The sequence below is a fragment of the Rana temporaria genome, chromosome 6 (assembly GCF_905171775.1).
Source record: "Rana temporaria chromosome 6, aRanTem1.1, whole genome shotgun sequence".
NCBI classification, from domain to species: Eukaryota; Metazoa; Chordata; class Amphibia; order Anura; family Ranidae; genus Rana; species Rana temporaria.
Window position 1 is genome coordinate 29,972,206 of NC_053494.1, and position 27,815 is coordinate 30,000,020.

Consider the following 27,815-nt stretch of genomic DNA (forward strand, 5'->3'; position numbering starts at 1 on the left):
TCGGGGAGCGATCCGGGATGAGGGCACGGCTATTCGTTTCTATCCGCCCCCTCGCGATCGCTCCCCAGAGCTGAAGAACGGGGAGAGCCATGTGTAAACATGGCTTCCCTGTGCTTCACTGTGGCGGTGTCATCGATCGTGTGATCCCTTTTATAGGGAGACACAATCGATGACGTCAGACGTACAGCCACACCCCCCTACAGTTGTAAACACACACTAGGAACATAACTCCTTCAGCGCCCCCTGTGGTTAACTCCCAAACTGCAACTGTCATTTTCACAATAAACAATGCAATTTAAATGCATTTTTTGCTGTGAAAATGACAATGGTCCCAAAAATGTGTCAAAATTGTCTGAAGTGTCCGCCATAATGTCGCAGTCATGAAAAAAATCGCTGATCGCCGCCATTAGTAGTAAAAAGAAAAAAAATAAATAATAAAAATGCAATAAAACTATCCCCTATTTTGTAAACGCTATAAATTTTGCGCAAACCAATCGATAAAGGCTTATTGCGATTTTTTTTTTTTTTTTTTTTTTTTTACCAAAAATAGGTAGAAGAATACGTATCGGCCTAAACTGAGGGAAAAAAAAATGTATATATGTTTTTGGGGGATATTTATTATAGCAAAAAGTAAAAAATATTGCATTTTTTTCAAAATTGTCGCTCTATTTTTGTTTATAGCGCAAAAAATAAAAACCGCAGAGGAGATCAAATACCACCAAAATAAATCTCTATTTGTGGGAAAAAAAGGACGTCAATTTTGTTTGGGAGCCACGTCGCACGACCGCGCAATTGTCTGTTAAAGCGACGCAGTGCCGAATCGCAAAACCTGGCCTGGGCATTTAGCTGCCTAAAGGTCCGGGGCTTAAGTGGTTAAAAATTATGATTTATATTGAGTTGATATAAATCCATGATTTAAATCGATTTGATTTAACTCATATTCACCCTGCTGCTGGAGAACACACATGTAGACTTCAACAACAGTACTGAGATGTAGATGAGGATGAAAAAGTAGAAGTACCAGTATTTTCTAAAATAAACAAAAAATATATGATAAAAATGTCACCCAGGTAGGGTTTATATAAACTATAGTTTGGTGCAGAAGAAAGTGTGAAAGTATGTTTGTTTTTTGTTGCAGGCCACCAAAGCCCACATTAAACTGAACACAAAGAAACTGTACCAGGCAGATGGATACTCTGTAAAGGAGCTGCTGAAGGTAACCACGGTCTTGTACAACGCTATGAAAACCAAAGGGATTGACACTATCCAGCCTGGGGAGGAAGACACATCCACTTTCAAGTTTGACCTGGGAAACAAGGCCAGTAATAATTTGCTGTTTGTCTCATGTTCTTTTACTATTTTCAGCTAATTGATTAAAGTAGAACTATAGGCATAACCTCTATTTTTTTTTTTTTTTGCAAACTGTGCCCCGTTGCAGAGATTTCCCTTTTACTTCCTGTTAGCCAACGGTAAATTAAGGTAATTCAGTGGGGACCCCCAGGTCACCAGATCTAGTGTCCCCATTGAAAGATTTTCTCTCTACTTCTTTTCTGAGGACAACCTGAAATTTGGGATTTGCTTTTACTTTCACTTTCAATGAGAAGGATAAAACAGGACATTTAGAGAGGGTGAATCTCCCTCGGTGGTACAGAACCAGGGCTGGACTTACCATTGGGCTTAACTGGGCGCAAGCCCATGGGCCCCGCCCAATAGGGGGCTTCTTACGTTTAATTTTTTTCAGTAATATGCCAGTCATTTAAAGTGGTTGTAATGTAAACCCTCGGACACAACATTGTCTTAAAAAATAGCCCATAACATAGGCAGCTGTTCATTTGCATGACGTCACCGCGCTTGCGCACATTAGCCCCTCTAAACCGGCATTTAAAGCTTGCCGGAATGCAGTCTGTGAGAACTTCCCCTCTGTCCGGCACAGAGAAGTCTTGCAGTGTTTAGCTCCTTCCACTCTTCCTGATACTCCCCCATGTGACTAAAGAAGACGTCGCAAAAGGGGAGTGAAAGAAAGCCGCAGACACAGCAACGAATGGTTACGGTGCAACGGCACATGCGCAAGATTACGACAGGGACACAGTAAGGGCGGAAGCGACGTCATAATTTGGATCACATAACAGCAGTACGAATGGCGATTGAGATACCTGGAAATACAGAGTACTAAAACATCCTAAAAAAGGTAATATATATATATATATATATATATATATATATATATATATATATATAATTTCATTGCGATGAGCTGTTATAACTTAATAATTGAAAAACTTTAAAAATCGGCCGGGGTTTACTTCAGAATCGTGATCTCTAATTTTATTCTCAGTGACTCTAGCCCAGGGGCCCCCACCACCCTAAGTCCTGCCCTGTACAGAATGCAATACAAATTGACAGGTGTTATAATCCATCTCCAAAAATTGCCTTTAATTGATGGGGCCCCTTACACAGCTTCAGGTTGCCATCCAGGGCCCTGGGGACCTCCTGGGCCCTTTAATTAAAAAAAAGAATATAGGGGGGGTTGCCATCCGTGGCCCTGGGGATCTCTGGGCCCCTGGGGACCTCCGGACCCCTAAAAAAAAAAAAAAAAAAATAGGCCCTTTAATAAAAATGTAAATATATTAAAATATATATATATATATTTTGTTATAAAAAAAAAAGGGGGGGGGGCCTCTGGGCCCCTGGGGACCTCCGGACCTCTAAAAAAAAAAAAAAAATATTGTCCCTTTTAATAAAAAATAAAATAAAAATATATAAAAAAAAATTTTATAAGAAAAAAGGGGGGTCCTGGGGCCCCTGTGGACCTCCATTTAAAAAAAGGGTTGCCATCTGGGCCCCTGGGGACCTCCGGGCCCCTTACAGGTGTACTGCCTGTACCCCCCCTGATGGCGGCCCTGACCGAAAGTACCAACACACCTCTGATGTCATCTTCTCTGTGCACTAAATGGGTCCACTGCCAAACATTTGGACCGGCACCTTTTTAGGATTCACAGGGTCTCTGCACCCAAAAGCTTTCGGAGTCCATTTGCACATAATTGCAGAGAATAAATGTATTTTCTGTTGTCTTCATACATGTTTGCCTTCAGTGATCTTCTAGTGAACGCTGGATTTATCTCCGATGCTGATGCTCTTATTTTGGTATGGGAGATCATCGGCGAGTACAAATGGTGTTGCAGCCAATTTCTATGCCAGTGTGAAGACAGACAATGTCCAGATGGGAAGAAGGTTGATGGTCTAGCAATGCTTCTTTTTAAAAATGATTGCACTTAGTCCATCACTTGAAAATTAGGAGACCAGCAAGGAGCCTTACCCTTTCCTATAACTAGATAGTCCCCATTCCATTCCATCCCTTCAGCAGCATGACAGGTCTTCACTCCTGAGCTCTGAAATTCCTGGGATTGTGGTCTGACATGCCACTCTGGGGTCAGGTGACTTTTCCAATAGGAACAATAAACTGGCGGGGAGGATCCAATGATGCATATTTGTCATTGGGTTATAACATAATTGTGAAGGTCCAAAGATTTTACACAACAGCAAGGTCTGTAATATAATAGTAATTTGCACAAAATATTTTCCTATAATGTCTGTAATATGTTTGTTTAGGTATCTGAAATCAGATGATGTGTTCTGTATAATGTATTTCTCTGAATGCAGTGAGAGCTTGTATACAGTTTTTTCTGTAAGAATTATGTACAGAAGTTCTCAGATTGTCTCGTGACACACAGGGACTGCAGACTGATTAGTGCACTTCAGAATCAATAGTCAATCTACAGTAGTGATGATTTTCCCACACAAACACTGCATGTAATTCGACTTCCCAATGTTCCTATTCTGTTATCATTGCAGTACATACCAATATGGAAGACAATTTGTTAAAGGGGTTGTAAAGGTAAATGTTTTTTCACCTTAATGCATCCTATGCATTAAGGTGAAAAAACATCCGACAGTACAGGCCCCCCCCCCCCCCCGAACCCCCGTTTTACTTACCTGACCCCTCGAAAGTCCCGCGCGCGTCCACGTGATCCTCTTCGGTTCCCAGCCTGGCCATTGATTGGCTAGGCTGGACGGATTGATAGCAGTGCAGCCATTGGCTGGCGCTGCTGTCAATCACAGTGGATGACGCGGCACACCGGGGGGGCGGGGCCGAGTGATACAGTCGGCGGCTATGCCCGCCGCTATATCACGGGAGCGCGCTCGCAAAAGCTTTCCACCATGCTCGCTCGCATGAAGGTGGAAAGCTTTTGCGAGGAGGAGCCGAGACAGCTGCCGAGGGACCCCAGAAGACAGGGTTAGGGGGGACACTGTGCAAAACGAGCTGCACAGTGGAAGTAAGTATAACATGTTTGTTATTTTAAAAAAAAAAGTTTGCCTTTAGTGTTTCTTTAAGGTTATCCTATTGCATATATCCTTCCAGTGTTTTTAACTGATGAATTACAATCCCTGACAGCAGTGAGGTCACACTTGTTTTTTTTGTGTCATTTCCTCTGCAGATCACAGACCTGAAGATGGCCAGACAGCTTGCATCTGAAATCACCTCCAAAGGAGCATCACTGTATGATATCCTGGGCAAAGAGGCTGATCTCCGAGTAAGTGTGAAATTATAATTAATAGTTTATGTAGCAGCAATATCTCCTGTTTCTGCAAAAAAAAAGTAAGTGTTATAAACAAAAATAAGTATTACCGGTACATACAAAATGTTGGAAAAGTACATATTGTTGCACAGCAAAATGTGTACCACGGAAAGAGCAAAAAAACAGCATATAGTGGAAAAGAAAGGTATCAGGTTAGATGTGAGGTAAACGTGTAGTGGTTTTTAACAGTCTATTTCTTTATAATGATTTATAATGTTTAAAATGATAAATGTAAATTTGTTTTATTTTGTGGTTGTAACCCTAGTTACACTTGTACCTACAGGTAAGCCTATATTGAGGCTTACTTGTAGATACTGTAAATATTTCCTAAACCTGCACGGTTTAGGAGATATTTGCCATATAGGCTTGCGCCAACGTTATCGGCGCATGCGCACTAAATAAACAGCTTGTGCCATTTCTTCAGGGCCAGTGCCGTGACCGGCGGCTCCCGCGCGCATTTGCGGGGGGGGACGTCATCGCAGCTTCGGCCAATCAGCCAGCCAGCAGGTGGCGTTTTTAGCCTTTTTTTTTTTTATTTTTTTATATAGTTTCCAGTTTCTCCTGACCTCCTGTTGTAACCAGTCTGCTATCTACAGACCTCAATAGTTCAAGCTAAAGTAAAAAAAAACATGTGTATGAATTAGTGCAATAAACCCCCCTCCCACCCCTGTCTGTTCAGGCTTTATACAGAAATTTAAAGGACAAAGAGGATATGAAAGCAACCAGCTACTGCAGTACTCGGTCCTAAGAAAACCCATAATGATCTATGTCCTGAGAGTATTCTGTACCAAAAAGCTTTTTCTGTATGCAAAAAAACAGTATTTAACGAAAAGATTGATAATTTCAGCTAAAAAATAAAAAGGTTATGAAAAGACATATGTGGGAATTGACATTTAGGCTGGGTTTACACCTTTGTGAATTGGATGTGGGTTTTCTGCATCCAGTTTGTATGACAGGAGATTGTGACCGGCTCTCAATGGAGCCAGTTCACCTATCTCTGGGGCGGCTGTTTCAGGTCTGAATTCAGGCAAAAATGGAGAACAGGGACGCACCGGACTTCTGCTGTCAGCCACATTCGTCTTAGGTGTAAACCCAGCCTCTAAGTAAACCTTTCTTAAAGCGGAGTTCCACCCTAAATCATAACTTCTGCTTTTCAGAACCCTCCCCCCCCCCTCCAGTGTCACATTTGGCACCCCCCCTCGCTGTCTTCTGGGAAACACTCAGGTCCCAGAAGACAGCAGGAACCATTAGGATCACGCAGCGCGACTCACACATGTGCAGTAGGGGACCAGGAAGTGAAGCCGCAAGGCTTCACTTCCTGATTCGCCCATTGAAAATGGCGGCGGCAGCATCCAGAGCCGAGCGGTAGCTCGGCTTTGGGTGCCGACATCGTGAGCACCCTGGACAGGTTAGTCTCCTTATTTTAAAAGTCAGCAGCTGCAGTATTTGTAGCTGCTGACTATTAAAAAAAAAAATCATTTAGTTGGACCTCTGCTTTAAATAAATATTGGGAGCAAGTCAAAGTCTGAGAAAAGTCAGAGGTCCATATCTGCATTCTTGGGTTGGTGACTAAGGTTATGTTTAGACTTTCGAATCGCTTTTCAGAGGCGTTTGACAAGTGGTGAGTAGGCAATGTGATGCTGCCATACCACCTATTTTAACCCCATAATTGCCTCACCAACACGCTGCTAATTCCTGCATTACACGCAGTTGCAGGGCATTTGCTGTTCTTCTCCATTCACTTGAATGCAATAGGAGCAGTCATTTTTGCAGCGTCACAACCGCAGCATGTGAACACCCCCGTTTGCTGATTTTGCAGCCCTGAATTTTGAACGGGCTGAAATCGCACCACATGCACTACTTTTGGAAACCCACTGTAACCGGATTGCATCGTACATTTGTACCATGTGACCCGCACTTGGGGTGTCCTTAACTTTGCACCAACATCTGCTGCAGATTGCAAGGACAGTGCGATTTTAATGCGGTGCAGGAAACTGGCACCAAATACAGGTTACCCACATGGCATTCTAGTGTGAACAGGCTCTTGGTTTGCTACAGCGGCTTGTGTATTATATTTGATTGCTATTTAAAAACAATATACAGTATCTCACAAAAGTGAGTACACCCCTCACATTTTTGTAAATATTTTATTATATCTTTTCATGTGACAACACTGGAGAAATGACACTTTGCTACAATGTAAAGTAGTGAGTGTACAGCTTGTATAACGGTGTACATTTCCTGTCCCCTCAAAATAACTCAACACACAGCCATTAATGTCTAAACCACTGGCAACAAAAGTGAGCACACCCCTAAGTGAAAATGTCCAAGTTGGGCCCAAAGTGGCAATCTTTTCTGTTTCAATATTTCTATTAAAGTTTCAAGAATCATAGCAGGCCATGGTTTGCCCACACAGGGGCATCTTCTGACAAGCATGTGAAGAAACAGCATATGAACATGTAATGCATAACCTAACAAAAAAACTGTTACCAGGAACATAGAGGACCAAAAGTGTCAATATTTTGTGTGGCCACCATTATTTTCCACCACTGCCTTAACCCTCTTGGGCATGGAGTTCACCGGAGTTTCACAGATTGCCACTGGAGTCCTCTTCCACTCCTCCATGATGACATCACAGAGCTGGTGGATGTTAGAGACCTTGCGCTCCTCCACCTTCCGTTTGAGGTTGCCCCACAGATGCTCAATAGGGTTTAGGTCTGGAGACATGCTTGGCCAGTCCATCACCTTTACGCTCAGCTTCTTTAGCAAGGCAGTGGTTGTCTTGGAGGTGTGTTTGGGGTCATTATCATGTTGGAATTCTGCCCTGCGGGACAGTCTCTGAAGGGAGGGGATCATGCTCTGCTTCAGTATGTCACAGTACATGTTGGCATTCATGGTTCCTCAATGAACTGTAAACTGTAGCTCCCCAGTGCCAACAGCACTCATGCAGCCCTCAGACCATGACCCTCCCACCACCATGCTTGACTGTAGGGAAGACACACTTGTCTTTGTACTCCTCACCTGGTTGCCGCCACACACGCTTGACATCTGAACCAAATACGTTTATCTTGGTCTCATCAGACCACAGGACATGGTTCCAGTAATCCATGTCCTTAGTCTGCTTGTCTTCCGCAAACCATTTACTGGCTGCCAGGTTGGCAACACTGCTCAGACTTACAATGTATATATGAAGAGTACCCCCCCCCCCCCCCATTACAGGTACTTGGGACTTTAAGGGCAACTGATCAAAGACAGATTATGAGAAAGTATAAATTTGATTAATATAAAAAATATGGTGCATACATTACCATGTATCACTTGCATAAAAACAAATGCAGAATTAGATCATGTATATATGGTTCCTTTGATTTTGAGCCTGACGCGTTTCAGGACCAATAGAGAGTCCTTTCATCAGGGGCATTCCATGCAGAGTATGGCCACCATAAAACATTCTAAAATAAAATCAAGTTGCACATTAAAATTAAGATCGAGGACATGGAAAATGTGTAGGAGAGTCAGGACGCCCACTTACACACAGCTCCTTTCTCTATCTGCAACGTAGAGAGCGTCCTGACTCTCCTGTAGTCCAAGGGAGGGGGCGAGCACGACACTCCACACCAGGGAGAAAGCCTTGCATTACTGTGTGGAGTTACAGACAGAAGAACAGGAAGTGAGGATTTCTCAGAAGGAATAAGGACATTTTAAAAGCAAAATGGAAGGATGAGGTAAGTGAAGGAGGACTGCACTAAGGTAAAGGAAGCTAATTAGGGGAAAAAATTGTACCTTTACAACCCCTTTAAAGTCCCAAGTACCTGTAATGGGGGGTACTCTTCGTATATAATTTCTCATACCGGGATGTTGGCAACAATTGGATCTCCTTTGGTGGATTTATACATTTCATAGACTTGCAATGTTTTTTGTACAGTAGAGTAAGTACTGTATTTGCCGAAACATGTGGGCATAGGCATGTATCAATCCTTTGTGCATTTTTGATATTAAAGGGAAAGTATAGTGAATTTTCAAAATCTGCTCCTTCCCCAGTGCCCTATTTGGAGTTATTTTTTGCAAAAGGTTATGTAACATATACAGTGTGCTATGGGGAGATAGATAGATAGATAGATAGATAGATAGATATAGATATATATATATATATATATATATATATATATATATATATATATATATATATATATTGCAATGTAGTGCAAAGATCATCATGCAGTAACTCACAGCCGATTTTATATTCAATATTGTTAAAGCAGGCAAAATAATGAAGTGCAGTAGGATATAGTTGACACACATTGATTAAAAGTTTGATATTTAAATGTAATTCAACAAGTCATTGCTAACTAGGGATGTTTCTTTTTTTTTTTTTTTTTTTTTTATCGCACTGCCTGAAATCCTGTGACTTTTTAATATCTGTAAAGAGACCAAAGAGGGGTTAAACCACTGTGATTTATTGCATTTGATGAAGCAGGTCAGCCACACGCTTGTCGGTGACACACAAACGTGTGTAATTAAATGGGTGACTCTGAGATCCCAGGCAAAGTGCAGCCAGGGCACACAAAGACGGCCATAAAGCTAGTGTGTGTGCTCATTACTCACAGCCACTAATGAACTGAGCGTGATGTATTGCGTACTCCCCGACGTAGTGAAGGGTTTTAAATAGCCAGTGCGTCACAAGAAGCATTCTCCGGTGTATTCAGACTACAAGCCCTGCTACTGCGCAGCAAGCCACTTGACATTCAGATTCAAATATGTTATATTTGCCTGAGCAGCCCCGATTCTTTTCTTTTTGGGGTCCCCCGCTAACTGTCTTGCCCCCCCCCCCCCCCCCGATTGCCCCCTATAGCAAGCTGCTTGTTATGAAGGCACTCGAGGCACTCCCAAAATGTGCTCTGTGTGTCTGTCCATTCACAAACAGAGCGCAGCTTGGCCCTGTCCCTTATTCTATCCTCATTGGCTCACTGGCTTTGATTGACAGCAACAGGCACCAACGGCTCTCGCTGCTGTGTGAGCCAATGAGGAGAACGAGACCTGGCAGAGCTGCTGCTCTCATGCACATCGCTGGATCGAGATGGGGCTCAGGTAAGTATTAGGGGGGCTGGAAAGGTTTTTTACCTTAAGGCATGGGTCTTCAAACTACGGCCTCCAATTTTTCAGGAACTACAATTTCCATCATGCCTAGTCATGTCTGTGAATGTCAGTGTGTTTACAATGCCTCATGGGATGTGTAGTTCTACAATGTAAAATGAAAAGAAGGGCGCACCAACCTAGTGCTTACCAATGGCTAGATTTAATTAAAATTGTGTAAAAAGTCATGAATACTCACAAACCAAGAAAAAAACAAGCATAAACATCACTCCATCAAAGTGATAGATGCCTCCGAAAGGTCTCCTATTGGAACCAAACAGCAGGAGAGTCCAGACAACATAGATTACAGCTACGGCTTGCACGTTGTGAGGGCAAACCCTCTTCCTCATGCCGCGTACACACCATCACTTTATGTGATGAAAAAAAATGACGTTTTTAAAAACGTCACTTTAATTGACTGTGTGTGGGGGAAAACGTCGTTTTATGTCTTGTAAAAAACGACCAAAAAAAATTGAAGCATGCTTCAATTTTATGTGTCGTTTTTCAAAAGTGCACTTTTTACTTCACAGAAATTGACCGTGTGTAGCAAAAAACGTCGTTTTCTAAGACGTTTTTTCATCCACGCATGCCCAGAAGCTACTTATGAAGCAAACTTCAATGGTAAAACGTGGTGGAACGTAACCTCACTTTGCAAGAACATTGTGAGAAAAACGATGGTGTGTAGGCAACTTCGTCTTTGAAAATTGAAGTTTCAAAAACGTCATTTTTTACTTCACAGAAAGTGTCGTTTTTTTTCATCACATAAAGTGATGGTGTGTTTGCGGCATAAGAACCAAAAGTAATAGTACCTGGACCTCTCTCTGACCCCCTTTAAATGTATGTATGTGTGTGTCTGTGTGTGTGTATGTATGTGTGTGTGTGTGTGTGTGTGTATATATATATATATAATATATATATATAATATATATATATATATATATAACAGGCCAGAACACTCTTAACCCCTTACTATTCTCACTACCATGGGCCACTTTTCCCATCTGCACTGTTGTCCATCGCAGATAAAGGGATGGGTAGGTGGGGTAACTGGGTGTACCTGTAGTGTGAAGATGTAAAGATGCCCAACTTCCAGCGTTCCCCTGCTGCCATCTGCAAATTCTTCCTCACCATGCCCGTGCCGCAGGACTGTCATCCCATCATCCAGTGGGACGCATAGCGACCGTGTATCCGGTGACAGCAGGGGTAGTTCTACAACAGCTGGAGGGTCGTAGTTTGAGGATCCCTGCCTTAAGGCATAGAATGCCTTAAAAAAACCTGAGCCTTTAGAACCACTTTTAAAGGGCAGTTTTATTATTTTTCTTCTTTTTTTAAAAACATTTAAGGCAATTTTTTTATATGAAATGGTATACAAAAGAAAGCATGTAACCCGGTACGTAATGATAGATAAATGACACAATGTAGTATAAAAAGCAGTACTTTATGGACAAAATTTACAGTAGAAGTACAATTTAACAAAAAAAAAAAAACACATTTCAGCTGGTGCAAGTACACAGAAAAGAGTTTATGAGCAGTTTTATTCTTAATCTGAATCCGAGGTCTCCTGCCTTTTTCAGCAGGCGTAACACAAAATAAAGAAATATACTTATATAATGCAGTTTTATAACTTATACTATACAATAAATAACTACTGTGTAAACATAAACATTATAAGTCTTTCACATGACTTTCCATTCAATCTTTATAAGGAAAAAAGTGAAAAAGATCCACTTCAATGGAAACTCGTGCTGGTGATATTTAGAAGGATCTTTATCACATTTTTGTTTGTTTATATTGCTGGACTATATAAATATTCTTATATTGGTTTTTACTGTTCCCCAAAAGTGGAACTTCCGCTTTAAGCACTCCTCGCCCCCTTACCACGATTGGCATGTAATTTTTTTTGGAGGGAGCGGGTACCTAGTTTTGACAGGTACCCATCTCCCACTTCCGCTCCCGCCACCTAGGCGTCTCCTCCTCTCCCCCTCCCTCCCTGCAATCATCTGGGACACATTGCAGGTCCCAGAAGATTGCCCGACCACTGAGAAGGCGCAGTGCGCACCCGGCTGTGAAACCGCAAGCTGTCGCAGCTGGGTGCCCACTCTTGCAATGCTGGAGGAGAGGGAGAGGAGTGAGGCTTCCGGCAGCCGCATCGCTGGACCTTGGGGACAGATGAGTGTCTGTCTATTAAAAGTCAGCAGCTACAAAAAGTGTAGCTGCTGATTTTTAATAACCTTAAAAACAAGTGGAACACCGCTTTAAGCTCCTCCATACAAGTTAATTCTACCTATCAACATTTGAGCCATATAACTGTCTCTTCTGCATAGTCACCCAATCAGGGTTCAGTCAGACAACAACATTTCTGTGGCCTACATAAACCACCAAGGGAGGCAGCTCTGAGGGAAGCATGCCTGATTCTCTTCTGGGCAGAGAACCACATTCCAACTCCGTCTGCATACTGGGAGTTTATATTTGTCAAATGTACTTTCTGTGTCACCAGTGCCTGCACTGTGGTCCCTCCACCCAGAGATCTTCCTGATACTCTGTCAGAAATAGGGAACAACAGATCTGGACATCATGGCCTCCAGATTCAACAAAAAAACTAGACAGGTTTGTGGCCAGGCCCAGGGATCATCTTGCTCTCATGGCAAATACCCTGGTGATTCCTTGGTCCATGTTCAGACTGATGTATGCCTTCCCACCAGTAAGTGTTTAGTTTACTTTATCATCTGATAGCTAACTTATTGTGTTAAATTGATGACTCACGTTCACCCACGTTTTAAAACTCTTCTATCTACCCCATAAAAGAAGCAATGCTTATACTTGCCTATTCTGAAGCCACTCCTGGGCACATGACCAGAATCCTGCACCTGCTTCAGTGTAGAGCAGTGACCTCCATACTATGGCCCGGGGGCCAGATGTGGCCCTTTGCTTATTTTTATCTGGCCCTACTATTTCTCCAATTGACACCAGTGATGGGGCACTATTCCTTCCACTGACACCAATTATAGAGCACTCTTCCTCCCACTGATACCAGTGATGGGGCACAGTTCGTCCAACTGACAGCACTGATGGGACGCTATTCCTTTCACTGACACCAATGATTGGGCGCTATCCCTTCCATTGACACCAGTAATGGATCACTTTTCCTTCCACTGACACCAATGATGGGACCCTTCCTTCCACTGACATAAATAAGTACAGGCGGCCACCCTCTACTTCACTGTCTTATAGCCAAAGATCCTGTTACTTGCCTCCTCCCCATCACCAGTACTCACTAAGCTGATGGAGAGCAATCTACAATGCAGTGTGTAAGGGTTTCTTCATAAGACCTCATGGAGAGGTGTTACAACTGAAGGCTTGCCAGTAGACTGCTATTCTTATGTGGAAGCTGCATGGGGCGTATCCGCAAGCATCTATTTGCCATGAAGAGTTGCCATAGATGCCCAATTCTGTGCTGATTGCAGGCGGGGGGGAATCTTGCAGTAGAGTTTTGAACAAAAACATGGTGTGGTGCTATGGTAGAAAGCCTTCCTTTCACATGTGATTCTCTATGCCTGAAGTTCATGTTCTCATTGGAGAATCGTTGCTGACATAAACATCTAACTTCTAAACCAGTGTTTGGAGGTCCTTGGTCTACATTTCCTTTTCAATCTGTAAGTCAAGCTGGCACAGTATACTGAGATATGTTGTTCAAGGACACCAGAAAGATTCATATTGCTTAACATGTTGTAATATATGACCATGTCTATAAAACAGCTGGCAAGCACAGCATGTTCAAGCCTGACCTAGATTAGTTCATGGAATACGTGTGTCTTCTCCATTTGTGACACAGTTTGGGAGAAGCTGCTCTCCAATTAGTAGGGTTTCTTTGGTCTTTAAATAAATCTGCTCCAACATACAGATGAATGGGAATATCTCTGGTACTTGTCTAATGAATCTTCTCATCCCACGGGTTTCTTTTTCCTTGTCCGAAGATCTCCAGCTATTATTCTTCATAGAAACCCATTTATTACGTACGAGTACAAGTAATTCAGTTCCCTTTTAGTGAACATGCATTACCAGTCCTGCCTCTTATGTGCTTGTTACTTATTTAATGACAGCACTTTAAAATCCGTTTCATTTAAAGGAAACCTATATTTCTTTTGAAGCTTTTTTTTTTTTATTGTGTTTCTGAATCTAATTATCTTAAAGTGCGGCCCTTTATTTAATTTTCTACCTGTAGCATATTCAATGTAGATCTTTTTTTTTTTTTTATGCTATATGCATTTATCTTCCTTCCCACGTTTATTGCTCTTCACTTTGCTTTACCTTCCGTCTCTCTCTATTAATTTAAATTGTACAGGTTGCTATGGATGACCTGTGCGTATGTGTAGGTCTATGTGTATAGAACATTATGGGTCTGATTTACTAAAACTGGAGAGTGCAAAACCTTAAGCAGCTCTGCAAAGGTTTTTGTCAATGCTTAATTAAACAAGCTGAAGTTATTATACAGTATTTATATAGCGGCAACAGTTTGTTCAGTGCTTATGTTATTGGCTACCATGCACAGTTGCACCAGATTTTGCCCTCTCCAGTTTTAGTAAATCCACCCTTATGACCCTTATAAAAAATCCCCCTGACCTGATTTTAGCAGTCATAGTGCAGCTTCTTTGAGCTTACAATATAGTGCAAGTATTTAGACAGAAAGGCCTCGTACACACGATCGTGTTTCTCTGCAAAAACCAGCAAGAAAACTGCTTCTTGCCGAGATTCCCGTTCGTGTGTACGAGGCATTCAGGTTTCTCGTCTGGAAATCTGGCCAGAATCTTGACGAGAAAAAAAGAGAACCTGCTCTCTTTTTTTCTCGTTGAGATTCTCGTTTGCCTGTTCCAGACGAGCAACCCGAGAGTGTGTGTATACTATCTGTCGCCGTGGAAACCCACGCATGCTTGAACTGACTTTGACGCATGCGCGGTAGCTTCCACGGCATAGGTAGGGTGAAGCAAGATGGCGGCGACGGCATCGAACGTGACAAGCGCATGTTTGTCATACGCGATGATGTCACCGCGTTCTTTCCTTTCAAGAAAACCGCGGTTCTTTTGAAATGAAAGTCAGTACACTCGGGCGCCAAGAGTTTCTTGCCAATAATCTCATCAGGGAAAACGACGGGTTTTTCCTGACAAGATTCTAGGTCTTGTGTACAAGGCCAAAGTGGCTGCAAATAGACTGCAAGTGAATCAGCAGCACTGAGGTGCAAAAAGGGAAAACTGTAATCCAGTTAAGGGGTTACCTGTACTTTAATCCTAATACCAATGTCAATTAAAAAAACTCAAACATAAGTTTTAATTTTTTAATATCAGCATCGTAATAAAAATTATAGTTATTTTTGACCGTCCAATATAAGCTTGCTTGAAAAATCTTTAAAGTTTTGCTTACTGCCTGTCTGCTGGCCATCTCTTTTCACAACTTCCTGGATTCCGTGCATGCTTTGCATCTTCTCTTCTGCTCAGTCCTTTAGTTTACTTTTGATTTCTAAGGACTGTATATGACATGGTGTCCTGCTGCCTCTTGAACTTAACGTGTTACTAAACCAAGGACCCTGATCTACCACAGAACATGGAAATGAAATAGATTACTATGCTGAATACCATTTCTCATTAGCAGGTAGAGCAGTCTTGTGACTTCTTCTTCTATCAGTTTCCAGCTGAGCACTGGTTAAAGCTAGTAGGAGGAGCTTTCATTCTCCCCTGATTGTCCTATAAGGCTGCAGGACCCCTGACCCTCTGTCTGGACAGTGCTGATTGGCTCTATGCTGATCACATGCATTATCTCAAGAAAACATAACTCTCTAGCAATACACACCAAACTGCCATCTCTACAGTGAAGAATGGTGGTGGCAGCATCATGGATTTTCAGTGTCCGGAACTGGGATACTAGTCGGGATCGAGGGAAAGATGAATGTAGCAATGTAAAGAGACATCCTTGATTAAAACCTGCTCCAGAGTGCTCTGGACCTCAGACTGGGGAGAAAGTTCATCTTCCAACAGGACAACGGCCCTAAGCACACAGCCAAGTTAATAAAGGTCCTTGCGTGACCCAGCCAGAGCCCAGCCTTCAACCCGATTGAACATCGCTGAAGAGATCTGAAAATGACTGTGCACCGACGCTCCCCATTCAACCTGATTGAGTTTGAGAAGTTCTGCATAGATAAAATAGACAAAAACTGCCCAAAAATAGGTGTGCCAAGCTTGTATCATCATATTAAAAAAGACTTGAGGCTGTAATTGGTGCCAAAGGTGCTTCAACAAAGTATTGAGCTAAAGCTGTGAATACTTCTGTACATGGGATTTATTTTTTTTATTTTTTTAATTTTGCAAAGATGTCAAACAAACTTCTTACACGTTGTCATAATGGGGTATTGTTTGTAGAATTTTAAGGAAAGGAATGAATTTAATCAATTTTGGAATAAGGCTGTTACATAACAGAATGTGGAAAAAGTTAAGCGCTGTGAATACTTTCCGGATGCACTGTAGATATGGCCGGTTGGATGTAGTGGGTAACAGGTAGCCAGTATGGGTGCATAATATATGTTCCGTCCCCACTTCACCTATCAATTCAGTCACATATTTAAGCTATGTGATCACTTCATTTCTTTTCCTTTTTATATTTTTTTCATACATCTGCACTTTATGTAACTGGCACTTTATGCATCTTACTTTAATGGGCCATTGGTTATGCTTTCTTGCACTTGTTCCCATTCACCTATAATTCTAATTTCACTTGATTGAGCCCACACAGTCTTCCCTTACCAGTAAAGTTGGCACAATATTTGGGAACTGATAGCTCTTTATAGGACTGCCTTCTTTATGGAGGTTTCTTCATCACAATCTTTTTTTAAATATTTAGCACATGCGCTGACTTCTCCCTGTCCTCTGTGTTGCTGTCACAGGGAATTGCTTTGTCAGTATTTGGCCTCCCTCCTCTCCACATCTCCCGGGGGGAACCATGTGGACCATTGGGTGATTGTGTCCGACTGTTTTTATTAATTTCTATCTGAAAGATTCACCTATCCAATTATTATACCATTGAACATTTGTGGAGGTTCATAGCATGACTCCAAATGATCTGCAAGTCGGATTTTCCCTCCCATTCTTTTTTTGATCTTCTTTTTCTTTTTGCTTAGCAACCTTGTCTATTGTACCTCTCTTGAGGAGGCGAGTTTTTATATTGCGAAATGCGTAGAGAATTTGTACATGGCATCTGTTCTTTGGAAGTTTAGCTTTGCTGTATTAGGTGATGGTGATGCATTTGATAACTATGTACTAAATATGATTTTAAATGTATGTAACTCATTTCTAGTTTTTTGTATTAATAAAATATTTTTTGTTAATTTTATTTGGTGGTTGTACCTCGTTAAAGTCCCGTGGGCAATTTTTTCGGTGGGTTTTATACATTTTAGGACTGAGACACGCCCATGCCTTACGCATGCCAGCTTATTCGGTGCATAATATGTGTCTCTTTATGCCACATCTCTGTATCTGGGAGTTTGTATTTTAGATATGATTTCATATTGAAACAAATACAGGTTATATTTATAAATAGAGTCTGGTTAGAAGAGATCTTGAGCCACCTTAAAAGTCCCCTGGTTCTGTGTTTTTGTCTAGTACGTCTTCTTCTTTTTTTTTTTTTTTTCTTTTTTTTTGATATTATGATGGGAAAGCGATTTTGCGCCATATCTTAAAATAGATCAGGCAAGTCTCATAGTTATTTATAAACCTGTCATTCTTTTCAATATTTTTTTTTTTTTTTAAAGCCACACTGTGATTATCTTGCTTCTTAACCTGTAGCAACAGTTTTGTATTGAAATCTCTAGGTTAATAAAAGTGTTGACGGCTTATCAAATATGGCATAAAGCACACAAGGCAAGCTTGCTGGTAGTGCATTTTAAAAGGGTGGTTGTGAGTGGGTATGAAAACATTACTGATTTGGTTTTGAAAGATGTAATCTCTGGGCCTGAGGTCCATATCCTATGTTCATTGGGCTCGTTGTCCTGTTGAAAGATAAACCTTTGCCCCAGAATGAGGTCCAGAGCGCTTTGTTGCAGGTTTACATCAAGGTTTGTCTTTGTACATTGCTGCATTCATATTTTCCTTGATTCTGACTAGTCATCCAGTTCCTGCTGCTTTAAAACATCCCCACAACATGATGCTGCCACCACCACCATGCTTCACTGTAAGGATGGTATTGGCCAGGTGTTGAGCGGTGCCTGGTTTCCTCCAAACATGACACTTGCCATTCAGGCCAAAGAGTTCAATACGTTTCATCAGACCAGAAAATTTTGTTTCTCATGATCTGAGAGTCCTTCTGGTACCTTTTGGCAAACTCCAGGCGGGCTGTCATTTGCCTTTTTACTAAGGAGTGGCTTCTGTCTGGCCACTTTACCATACAGGCCTGATTGGTGGAGTGCTGCAGAGATGATTGTTCTTCTGGAGGGTTCTCCGTTTTCCACCGAGAAATGCTGTAGCTCTGTCAGAGTGACCATCGGGTTCTTGGTCACCTCCCTGACTAAAGCCCTTCTCCCTTGATCGTTTGGCTGAGCGGCCCGCTCTAGAAAGAGTCCTGGTGGTTCCAAACTATTTCCATTTACAGATGATGGAGGCCACTGTGCTCATTGGGACCTTCAATGCTGCAGAAATGTTTCTGTACCCTTCCCCAGATCTGTGCCTTGGTACAATGCTGTCTTGGAGGTCTACAGACAATTCCTTGGACTTCATGGCTGGGTTTGTGCTCTGACATTCACTGTTATCTGTGGGACCTTATATAGACAGGTGTGTGCCTTTCCAAATCATGTCCAATCAACTGAATTTACCACAGGTGGACTCCAATAAAGTTGTAGAAACATCTCAAGAATGATCAGTGAAAACAGGATGCATCTGAGCTCAATTTTGAGTGTCACGGCAAAGGCTGCGAATACTTCTGTACATGGGATTTTTTTTTTTTATATATATATATATTTGCAAAGATTTTAAAAAATTTCTTTCATGTTGTCATTATGGGGTAATATTTGAAGAATCTTGAGGAAAATAACGAATTTCATCCATTTTGGAATAAGGCTGTAACATAACAAACTGTGGAAAAAGTGAAGCGCTGTGAATACTTTGAGGATGCACTGTATATTCAAAAAGATATGTGAATAACATTGCAGTGGCTAATATTTGTGGAGAACTGATATAAATGTATTGTATATCCCACCATAATCCATTTTGCTTTCGGAATTACCCGCAGCCTCATTCCGTAGAATAGATCTGTTATTATATCATTCCTCCATCAGCAGAATGTTCGCTGCCTCCCAGATGTCACCCACAGACATCTCCTGTTTCTGTCATCTGTTGCTTGAGTGTCGTCTTTTCCACATGACAGTAAAGCAGCAGTGGTTTGACAGATCTCGCTGTGCCTCTGCAGCAAATCAATTCATTTCTAGAGCTGCCTTTATTAGGTTTGTCTTGATATTAATACATTGTAGGACATATTACACTGATACTATAATATAGCAAATTGCTTAAAATGTGTAAATTGCTTTTTGTGATGTCATTCTCAGTCTCTGTACACCTGTATAATGTTTTTTTCTTCTTTTATAATTGATTCACCAGCAAGAAAGCGCCACTAATTATGGTTGAATAATGAGCCTTGCAAGAGTGACTTTTTGAGGCCCTTTTGCATAGAGTTTGTGCTGTGATGTTAAATAATAAACATACACCAATCAGCCATAACATTATAACCACCCACATAATACTGAGTAGGCCCCACTTTTGCCACCAAAACAGCCCTGCCTGGCCCATCAAAGCATGTACTCTTCTACACCTATGCTGGTATGCTGTGGTATCTGGCTCCAAGCCGTCAGTAGCAGATCCTTTAAATCCTGGAAGTTGTGAGGTAGGGCCTCTATGGATCGGACTTGTTTTTCTGGCACATCCCACAGATGCTCGACTGGATTGAGATCTTGAGAATTTAGAGGCCAAGTCAACACCTCAAAGACATCCTCTTCCCTTGCTCTGTGGTCCAGTACTGATGCTCACATGCCCATTGTAGGTGCTTTTGGCATGTAGAGATGAGCCAGCATTGGCACCCTGACCGGTCTGCAGCTACTTGGTCCCATATGCAACAAACTGCAATGCACTGTGTGTTCTTTCTATCGGTACCAGCAATTAAAAGAGATGTATGTTTTTTTATTTTAGAATCACACTTACCTGGGTGGATGTAGAATTGGGCCGCTGCTGCATCTGTCGTAGTCGTCCAACCCCCCCCCCCCCCCCCCCCCCCCCGGTGCCTCTAACCCAATCCAACACAATTGCTCGATTTTTCACAGCTCCCTGAGCAGAGAGGTGGTGACTTTAAGTCACCACCTTCCTGCTCTGCCCTCCCACAGTCACTGAAGCGCTGGGCTGTGGAGGGAGCATGAGCGGTTGGCTCTGGCTCTCGGCGTCTCACTTGGAACTTGGAGGCTGAGCCTTGTGCTGGTCCAGGCATGTGGGCGGATCCCAACTCCATTGTCGCGATCTTGCCCAAGCTTAGATCGACTCTGTAAAGTCAGCAGACGGCGGACTTCAGCCCGCTGTCTGCTGAAATCAGATTACAGAATGAACTGCACTCCTGTGATACACAGAAGTATAGCCAAATGAGCTTTGGCTGTACTTCTCCTGTAACTCTTTCAGCAATGTGAGCTACAGTAGCGCCTCTTCTATTGGATTGACTACACAGTCCAGCCTTCGCTCCACACATTCATCAATGAGCCTTGGCTGCCAAAACCCTATTGCCCGTTCGCCGGTGTTCTTTCCTTGGACCACCTTTGGTCGGTCATGACCACCCAGTCATCTAGCCATTACAATCTGGCCCTTATAAAAGTTGATCAAATCATTACACTTGCACTTTTTTTCTGCTTTCAGCACATTCAACTTTTAGGGACAACATGTTCACTTGCTGCCTAATATATTCCATCTACTTTCAGGCACCACTGTATTAAGATAATCAATGTCATTCACTTTACTTATTAGTGGTTGTGATATTATGGCTGATTGGCGTCGATTTTAAAGTAAAAGAAATTAACTCTCAAGTTCTAAACAACCATCTCTATCCTTTCAGGAAATTAGGACAGCTGCCATTGCACGTCCCTTAGAAATCAATGAGACTGAGAAGGTGCTGAGGGTGTCCATCAAAGAAGTCTTGGTAAGTAAATGTTACTATCTGATATATCAGCCTGATGGCTTAGTGGTAAAGACGGTGTGTCATGCAACATGGTGGTACTGTATTCACTGCCCACCAGGGATACTGGCTGCTATATGTTTGTATGTTCTCATGGGTTAAAGCGGAGGCCCATCCTAAAAAAAAAAAAAAAAAAAGACATAAAAATGCTCCAAAAAAAAAAATGAAACATATTTTTTTTTTTTTTACCTGCCAGAAATGGCATTTTCTAGGCAGATCTTGCCTAATCTGCCTCTTTCTAGTCCTTAGTTGGTCTTCCTCCTCGCATTGTCTTCTGGGGAATGGGGCGTGCTGTCCTCTGGGAACTGTGTGTATCACAGAGAACAGCCACCCATTTATAAAGCGCTGCGTGACAGGAAACGGACAGTGAAGCCGCAAGGCTTCACTGCCTGTTTCCCTTAGTGAGGATGGTGGCGCCAGCACCTGCCACGATCGAGGGAACAGCTGGAACACCGCTTTAACCTCAGGTGCAATGTGTTTCTGTCAATGGTAGGTTATTTGGCAGATGACCAAATTGTGTATATACTGTATGTGTGTCTGTATTATGTTGGCAATAACATTGCTCTGTTAACCCTTTTAAATAGGCCTGTACTCATAGTGAAGATTTGCTGGTTTATACTTTTAGAAATATGAAGCCCAACTGAATTTTCAGTTTAATTCGGCTACATACTTTCCAGATGTATCAGAACAAAGGTGTGCAAAGACAAACTGGACAAGTTTGTGTCCTGCAGAGAGTAGAGGCGACTTGCAAAATTACTTCTGTATAGAAGTCAATGCAAGTCACCCCCAAAGTCGTACAAGAACCTTTTTCTAAGTCGGAGCGACTTGCGTCGCTCCTATTGGAACGGTTCTTTTGAATAGAATGGGACGCGACTTGTCAACGCTCGGCAGACGCCCCCCACCGCCCCAATGAGAAAGGAGTCTAATAGTATATTGGTATATAGGAAGCTGGAATTTAGAAAAAAAAGCAGAATCCAGCCTTTAATTTATTATAAAAATCGGCAAAGCATATATTTTGTCGAGAATAGCTTGTCCTAAACCTCGGATCAGAACAATATTGCAATCATGAGGTCAATATAAAAAAGCCAGTGTGGAACTAAATGGCAAACACAGGCCTGCGATTTAGTAATTTTCACTTTGCAAGTTTCGATAGCAGGTTTATTCGCTTGGCTCCTACCAGGAGCTGATTTTCTTGATTATGTTATTCATTTCCTAATGCCAGTGCCCACCAGAGGAGCCATCAGAACATTCGCTCAGCATCCGCCTCTTCGCCATGCAGGGAGTATGTTTGAATATGTAAGAATTATATCTACTGCTATGCCAGTATTCAAAGACAACTCTACCCACGCGTTCACCTAATTATTTGTTCATGCAAAACTTTAAGTGCAAATTCTCCTGTTGGCTCACGTTTATAGACAGGTGAGTCACTTGGCTTTATTTTTAGCTGCTGTTGATTTGACTTTCGGAAGCAAAGAGTTCACTAAGGAAAATGTTGGTTAAAACTTATTGCAGATTCAAGACACTTGGAGCTTGCACTTTAAATGAATACATTTAATTGAAATAAGCCATGTATACTGTACTTTGCTATTGTTTTTTTTTTGGCATTGAAGAGGTTTAAATCACTTTTCAGCCACTCTGGACTGTAACAAAGATGTTAGAATCACTTAGACCCCTTTCACACTGGGGTGTTTTTCAGGTGCTTTTGGCCTAAAAATAGCACCTGAAAAACGCATCCCCTGCATCCCCAGTGTGAGAGCCTGAGTGCTTTCACACTGTGGCAGTGCGCCTGCAGAACATTAGAAAAAGTACTGCAAGCAGCATCTTTCGGGCGGTGCAGGAGCAGTGTATACATCGCTCCTTCACTGCCCCTGCTATTGAAATCAATTGGCACCGCTGCCGAAGCGCCTGCAAAGCGATTCGGCAGCGACGCTTTGCAGGCCCTTTTAACCCTTTATTCGGCTGCTAGCGAGGGTTAAAAACGCCCCCGCTAGCAGCCAAAAAGTGCCGCTATAATAACAGCGGTGAAGCGCCTTTTAAAATTTGCAGCGCTTTACAGCTAACGACCCCCCCTCACACCACCACCACAGTGTGAAAGTAGCCTTAAAGTGTTTGTAAAGGCAACATTTAAAAATAACAAACACGTCATACTTACCTGCTCAGTGTAATGGTTTTGCACAGAGCAGCCCCGATCCTCCTCTTTTGGGTCCCCCCGTCGGTGCTCTGGGCCCCTCCTCCCTGCCGAATGCCCCTTAGCAAGCCACTTGCTATGGGAGCACTCATGCGTGCTTGCTCCTGAGCCCCACTCTTTGTGTCCATAAGACACAGAGAGCGTGACTCAGCCCTGCCCCTGTTCCCTACTCACTGGCTGTGATTGACAGCAGCAGGAGCCGATGACTCCTGCTACTGCCTCTCAGCCAATGAGGTGTAAGAAACCTGGGAGAGCCGCTGCTCTCATGCACATTGCAGGATCAAGATTGGCCAAGTTTTAGTGGGAGAGTTGCACACTGAAGGTTTTTTACTTTCAGGCTTTAGAACCACTTAAACCCAAAACATTTTTTATTATCTACTTCTTAAATGTGCATATAATTCAAATTAAGCTTCATGTTTTTTATTTTCATTTATCTTGTTTCTTTATGTAATAAATGGCAAAAGTGCACCCATCGGGCTGAATACTGAAGGGTGCACTGTTAGAGTGGCAGCAAGTGCTAAGGTGCAGTGGTAGGAGGTGCTGGGATTGGGTAAGAGAGCATGTCATCCAGAAACTGAGAGGTACTCCACTAGGAGTGTGACAAAACTGGTTCCCTTGAAGTTATATCACTGCAGCATTGTCACCCTGGGTATCTAGGGCTGCATGCTTGCATGGGTTGCAGAGAAGGATTAAGGTGTCACCACCCATCTCTACCCCTGTGTAATGAAAGCGCTGCCCTTTTTGCTTGAAATATAGAGCTACCATGGCTCTTCTAGGTCAAAAGGAAGTGACACAGGTGCCCTCTAGGATTCTAACTCCGATGCTGAGCACATTTTTTTGAGCCTCAGAGATGACACCCCAGGGGCAAATAGGATGATGTATCCAGGAACCAGATAAGTAAAAAAATTAGGGGGGGGGGGATTGTACACAGGGATAGGGAGCTTTTAGGGGGGAAAAGAAGTTTGTCCATAGAGAGACTTAATGCTCTCCTTTTAGGTAGCAGCTTTTACCTAGTCACCCTTTTGACAGCTCTGCCCAGTCTCACTTTTCTATGCAAATACTAAGTCTCTGATTTTACAGTATAAGGCAGACCCTACTCCTAAATTGAAAGTGCTCAGGTCTAACAGAAGGTTACAGAGCACTGTCATGCAGGTGATGGGTGAAATAATTTCGGGAGGCTTTGACAAAGCTATCAAGAGGGTAATGGTTGTATAATGTACAATAAACCTTTGTGTCTTCCTGACATATCCATTTAGTGACATCATCACTGGGTGCTTCTGTATGCAAAGCAGGCAGATGATGTCGGGTGGAAAGGGCTGGCAGAGTGCTAGTCCTCAGTACCCCTCTGAAGAGCCTGCAGCAATAATACAAGCAGGGGTTTATGTGGCATGGTGGAGAATGATGCTTGGGCACTGAATGCTCTCCTGCAGTCACCACTGATGTAATCCTGATGTAGCTCTTTATACAGAACCCTGTTTCTACAGCTTTATTAGGCACCTAGAGATTGTCTTGCAGGTTTTTCGAAACCCTAGTTTAGAGGTCACCAAACTTTTCAAACAAAGAGCCAGGTTACTGCCCTTCAGAACTTAGGGGGCCGGATTGTGGCCAGTGGGGGTAGAAATTGTCCCAGCTCAGCATCAATGAGAATAAACATGGTCTCAGGGTGGGTGGTCAGTAGGGGGAGGAGGAGTCCCCCATCATTGGTATTAGTGAGAGTAATGGTACCCCATCATTGGTATCAGTAAACTAAAGAGTGCCCCATTGTTGGAGTCAGTGGGAGGAATAGTGCCTCATATCATTAAGAGGAATAGTGCCCCAAGGCCCGGATAAAAGCTAGCAAAGGGCCGCAGTTTGGAGACCCCCGTGCTAGTAGATCTCTTGGATGACAGCAGAAGTAGGGAAAATTGGGAACTTTTATTTGCACACTTTCTTGACTTGGCTAAATATGTTAACATGAGGTATGGATTGTAATGTTCACCTACTCTGTAAATCATACTGACACATATTTAATAAGACAGTAATATAGTGATGACGAGTCAGTCTAAAATTAAGATATTATGTAGCATAGTGTCTTTTGCCTTGCATAATGCCATAAGTGGGCTGCATGTCTGACTTGCATCTCCGCTGTGAAACACAAAGGAATTTTTACCTAAGCCTCTGGTGACAGTGGGCCAGATTCTCGTAGATCAGCGTATCTACGAGCGTATGCCATTAACACTACGCCGCCGCAACTTACTGGAGCAAGTGCCGTATTCTCCAAGCACTTGCTCCGTAAGTAGTCTAAATGGCCTGGCGTATCCCCGCGTAATTCAAAGGGGGCGGCTTGTATTCAAATTAAGCACGCCCCCGTGCCGATTGAACTGCGCATGCGCCGGGCTAAAAAAAAAGCCCAGTGCGCATGCTCCAGCTCACGACGGAAAACGTCAATGACGTCGACGTGAGCGTCATTGACGTAAAGTCGTATTCAAGAACAACTTAGTAAAACAACGTAACGGACGGAAAAAGACGACGCGGACCCGACGCCATACTTAACATGGCATACGGCGGACTGGACTAGAGCAGGTTCCAAAATGTTTTCGCGTGTCGTCGTTTCCGTAAGCGTAAGGTTACCCCTGCTATATGAGGGGTACCTCATATAGCAGGGGTAACCTTACGGAAACGACGACACGCGAATTCGTTCGGGAATCGGCGTATAAGGCTCATTTGCATGGTCAAATGAGACCTGAACGTAAACGCCACCTAGCGGTCACCGTTGTATTGCATTTAGGATCCGACAGTGTAAGTGACTTACACCAGTCGGATCCTAGACTAATTCCGGCGTATCTTGTTTTGTGAATACAAAACAATGATACGCCGGCGGGAATTTCGAATTACGCCGGTGTATCTGTAGATACACCGGCGTAACTCTTTTGAGAATCTGGCCCAGTATATTTTTTCTTCCTATAATGGATTATTTTTATAGTGCTAAATTAAAACTATGTTTTATTTAAATTCTGCCTTCGGGTTGACTTGGCGCTTTGTTCCTGGCAATTTTTCACTTTGCTGTGCAACAGTAGGAGCAAATCTGCACTATGCAGCAATTTAGATAAAAGCTGTCTCCGCTCCTCTCTCTTTATCCAGAGCAGTCAAGCATGACATCCTCCCTTTATACTGTACCAACATCTGTCATGAATACCCACTTTACACCCACTGTGTTGGAACTGGTGAAAGGACTAACATTGTAAATGCACAGATTAATGGAAAAAATAACATGCTCATGGCTGTTGGAGAGACTGAAATTATTGTTAAATGTGTTTATGCCTTTGACTGGACCCCCTTGCATACATGTCTACACAATAGGATGATGAGACTGAACAGTAACAGGATATAAATAAAGAAAGCAAAAGAAAAGAAAGGGGGAAAAAAAGCTTTCAGAGATCGAAATTATACCTATACTCAAATGGTACCTTTCTGTTATGTAATAATCTTGCTGAAATGGATTAATAAACAGGAATAGGAAGGCTGGAAATCTCTTCTAGATCTTTCCTAGAGAAAGTGTTGCTCTACGCTCCCCCTGTGATGGTTGAATGGCCAAAAGCCTAATGCCGCGTACACACGACCGTTATTCATGTCATGCAAAAAAACAAACGTTTTTCTCTACGTGATTTGTTGTGATTCCTCTCAAGCCTGCCATGCATACAGACGTTTGTGAAAAAAAATGCTCGAGCGAAGCGCGGTGACGTACAACACGTACGACGGCACTATAAAGGGGAAGTTCCATTCAAATGGCGCCACCCTTTGAGCTGCTTTTGCTAATTTCGCGTTACCGCGTGTTAGTAAAAGTTTGGTGAGAGACGATTCGCGCTTTTCAGTCTTTGTGCTTTTCAGTCTGTCACAGCGTGATGAATGTGCTATCTCCATTACAAACGCTATTTTTACCAGAACAAGTGCTCCCATTTCATAACTTGCTTCTAAACATACACATTCCCCCCCCCCTCGTAAAAGCGTACACACACGACCGTTTTTCATGGCATGAAAATTGAGAAAAAATAGAGCAGGTTCCAAAATGTTTTCAGCCATTTTTCTCGTTGAGAAAAATGCTCTGGAGCATACACACGACCGTTTTTCACGACCAATTAAAAAAATTGCATTTTTCTCGTCGTGATAAACGGTCGTGTGTACGCGGCATTATCCTGCGGTCATAGAATCTCAGTGATGGGCAGTTTTGAGTTGCTCATCTCCAGTAAAGAATTATGGGACAAATGCTTAGTATTTTCATCATGTGAGCATCACATAAGGTGGGAAAATGGAGCTACCTCTTGGAAATCTTTTGGAAAGCCTTGCCAGAACAGCGCAGACTTTTATAGCTGCAAAGAAGGGGAGGCAAGACCTTATGAATGCTAATGCTGGAGTCTGCAGAGACCGAATACTAGAGAATTGGTTCCTCACTCGTCTCCTGGTGATTGCTGGGGTCTTCTGGATTCAGACTTATTCTTGGAGAACCTCTATAAAATACATGTTTATTGACTTCACAGAGCTGGGACCCATATCTTGCCTTTAATAATAGTGGGTACACACAAGTAGAGTTTTGTTAAGAAATTGCCAAAATTAGAATGAGCAGTATGGAAATTTTTCTGGAA

General features: G+C 42.5%; 1 protein-coding gene across 1 annotated transcript in view; it reads left to right on the forward strand.

Moving 5' to 3' along the window:
* CLUAP1 (clusterin associated protein 1) overlaps positions 1 to 27,815 on the forward strand; it is a 76,783-nt gene that overhangs the window by 21,126 nt on the left and 27,842 nt on the right. Inside the window, exons 4-6 of the mRNA XM_040356564.1 lie at positions 1,139 to 1,318; positions 4,497 to 4,592; positions 20,889 to 20,972. Coding sequence (XP_040212498.1) covers positions 1,139 to 1,318; positions 4,497 to 4,592; positions 20,889 to 20,972 — 360 coding nt within the window. The remainder of the gene's footprint in view (positions 1 to 1,138; positions 1,319 to 4,496; positions 4,593 to 20,888; positions 20,973 to 27,815) is intronic.